We start from the raw sequence: 2,003 nt of genomic DNA, 5'->3' as shown, positions 1-2,003 counted from the left end.
TGTCCTGGGCAGAGAAGAGCAGTGTGAGCCATCCCCGGGGGACACCGGGAGGGCATCCCAGGAATGTGGGTGGGAGTGGGAGCAGCTCACCGCGGTCTCCTCCGGTCTTGGGGGGCTCTGTCCCCCCTCCGGGCCCTGGGGGGGCACAGGCACGGCGTAGCCCAAGCGCACCAGCCCAAGCGAACCAGCTCCGCTCCCACATCCAGGCTCTGCAGGGAAACACGGGAGCGGGAATGCTGGGAAGGGCCGGGGTGGTGGGAATGAGGGGCTGGGGGCTCACCTGGCCAGAGCGCTCAGTGAAGAGGTGGATGCTGGGCATGGGGCACAGCCCAGACTGGGAGTAACTGGAAATGCGAGCGACCAGCGGTATCCACTGGGCACAGTGCGTGAGGCGGTCGAACTCATCCAGAGCTGCCTCTTCCCAGGTGTTCCCTGTGGGAAACGCTGGGATCAGGGTCTGGATCACTGCAGGAACGGGGCAGGGATGTGTCCCATCCCCACTCACCGGCAGGGCTGATGCCAGCCAGGCTGCACTCGATGGCCTGGAATGGAAGGCTCAGGAAGTCACTCCTGGAAGGACAAAGCCACGATGAGGGAATTCCCAGAATTCCCGACCTGGACATGGTGCTATCCTGGGAATGTGCCCCCTGCTGACCTCAGGGGCCGCAGGGCCTCGGTTGGAGCCTCCCCGTTGTCCCCAAAGTCCACGTAGTACAGGTCCCAGTTGCCGTTGTCCAGCAGCCCCAGCACACGCGTGCGGTACCAGGTGTCATCGTCCCGGTACGGAGCCGCCACGATGTCACCGGCACAGATGGACACGGGATGGGCCTGGGGAGACACGGGGACAGGGCTGGGACACGGGGACATGGGGACAGAGCTGGGACATGGGGACAGACAGGGGCTGGGCCTGGAGGGACACATGGGGGGCTCACGGTGGGGCTGCTCTGGTAGTACTGGCGCATCTCCACCGTCAGCTTGTCCAGGTGCAGGACACGCCTCCCGATGATCTGGATCCAGAAGTGACTCGGATTCTCTGAGGCCGAGACATAAACCTCCAGGTGCTCATCAGCCTGGAAGCTGAAATCCGGGCTGGGAACTGCGGGACAGGCACGTGGGAGGAAGGAGTGAGGGACAGAGCTGCCACCCACAGCTGACCCAGCACCGCTACAACCACTCCTGGTGTGACCCTGGAACACCCTCCCACCCCTCCAATTCCCACCCACATCCCGGGGATAATACCAGTGCTTCTCTCACTCTCAAATTTTGGCACCGAGTGCTCCTCATTCCCATCCTCTGGCTCTGTCTCCAGGTCTTCATTCCCAATCTCCAGCTCCAGGTTCCCGTCCTCTGGCTCCTCCAGCTCCTCGTTCCGGTCCTCTGGCTCCTGGCAGGGGCCCTGGCGGGGGAGCGACCCCTTCACGCTCTCCCAGCCCCCTAGCTCCTCCCTGTGCTCCTGCAGCCCGTCGGGAAATGCCTCCTGGGGGTCCCTGCGGCTGCCCAGGGCCTGTTTCCGGGGGTATCTCGTGGCTGCTGACTGCTCCAGCTCCCTGTGGAATGCGTTGTCCTCCGTCAGCTTCTCCAGGATGAGTTTCTGGGAGCAGGTGGAGAGCAGAGGTTGGATCTGGGGGGGGAAGCACCCCCAGCCCCACTGCTCCCCACTCACCTTGGCTGCTGCCACCTCACTGCGTGTCCCGAAGAGCTGGATGACACGCACCGGGCACAGGGAGGCTTCGGGCTTCGGGCTCACGCTCGCACTGCACCTTGGCCCCGGAGCTGCGGCAGATGCCTCTCACGGTCTCCCCACCGCGGCCTGGGGGCACAGAGCCCAGGGAAACTGAGGCACGGGGGAGTGGGAGGGAGACTCAAGGTGGTTCATCCTGTCCCAGTGCAGTGCTGGGCCTTTTTTTTGAAAAGGGGGATTGGGGATACTTCCCGCTGTCCCCGAGCCCCAGGGCGTGGGAGGGCCCCACGGGGGCAGAGGAGACCCTGGGACTGGGAGGGGA

General features: G+C 64.7%; 1 protein-coding gene across 1 annotated transcript; it reads right to left on the bottom strand.

Moving 5' to 3' along the window:
* Nucleotides 1-90: 90 nt before the first annotated feature.
* TDRKH (tudor and KH domain containing) lies at nt 91-1,810 on the bottom strand (the record flags this gene model as incomplete). The annotated part of the gene is given in 8 exon segments (XM_009081743.1): nt 91-135; nt 281-432; nt 506-570; nt 656-828; nt 933-1,096; nt 1,255-1,591; nt 1,664-1,741; nt 1,743-1,810. Coding segments are annotated over 8 exon segments (1,082 nt in total), but the record flags the coding sequence as incomplete, so codon positions are not given.
* Nucleotides 1,811-2,003: the final 193 nt, after the last annotated feature.

This window comes from Acanthisitta chloris, unplaced genomic scaffold, assembly GCF_000695815.1.
Source record: "Acanthisitta chloris isolate BGI_N310 unplaced genomic scaffold, ASM69581v1 scaffold30079, whole genome shotgun sequence".
Lineage (NCBI taxonomy): Eukaryota > Metazoa > Chordata > Aves > Passeriformes > Acanthisittidae > Acanthisitta > Acanthisitta chloris.
Note: the sequence above shows the minus strand (reverse complement) of the source record. Positions and strands in the feature narration are given on the sequence as shown.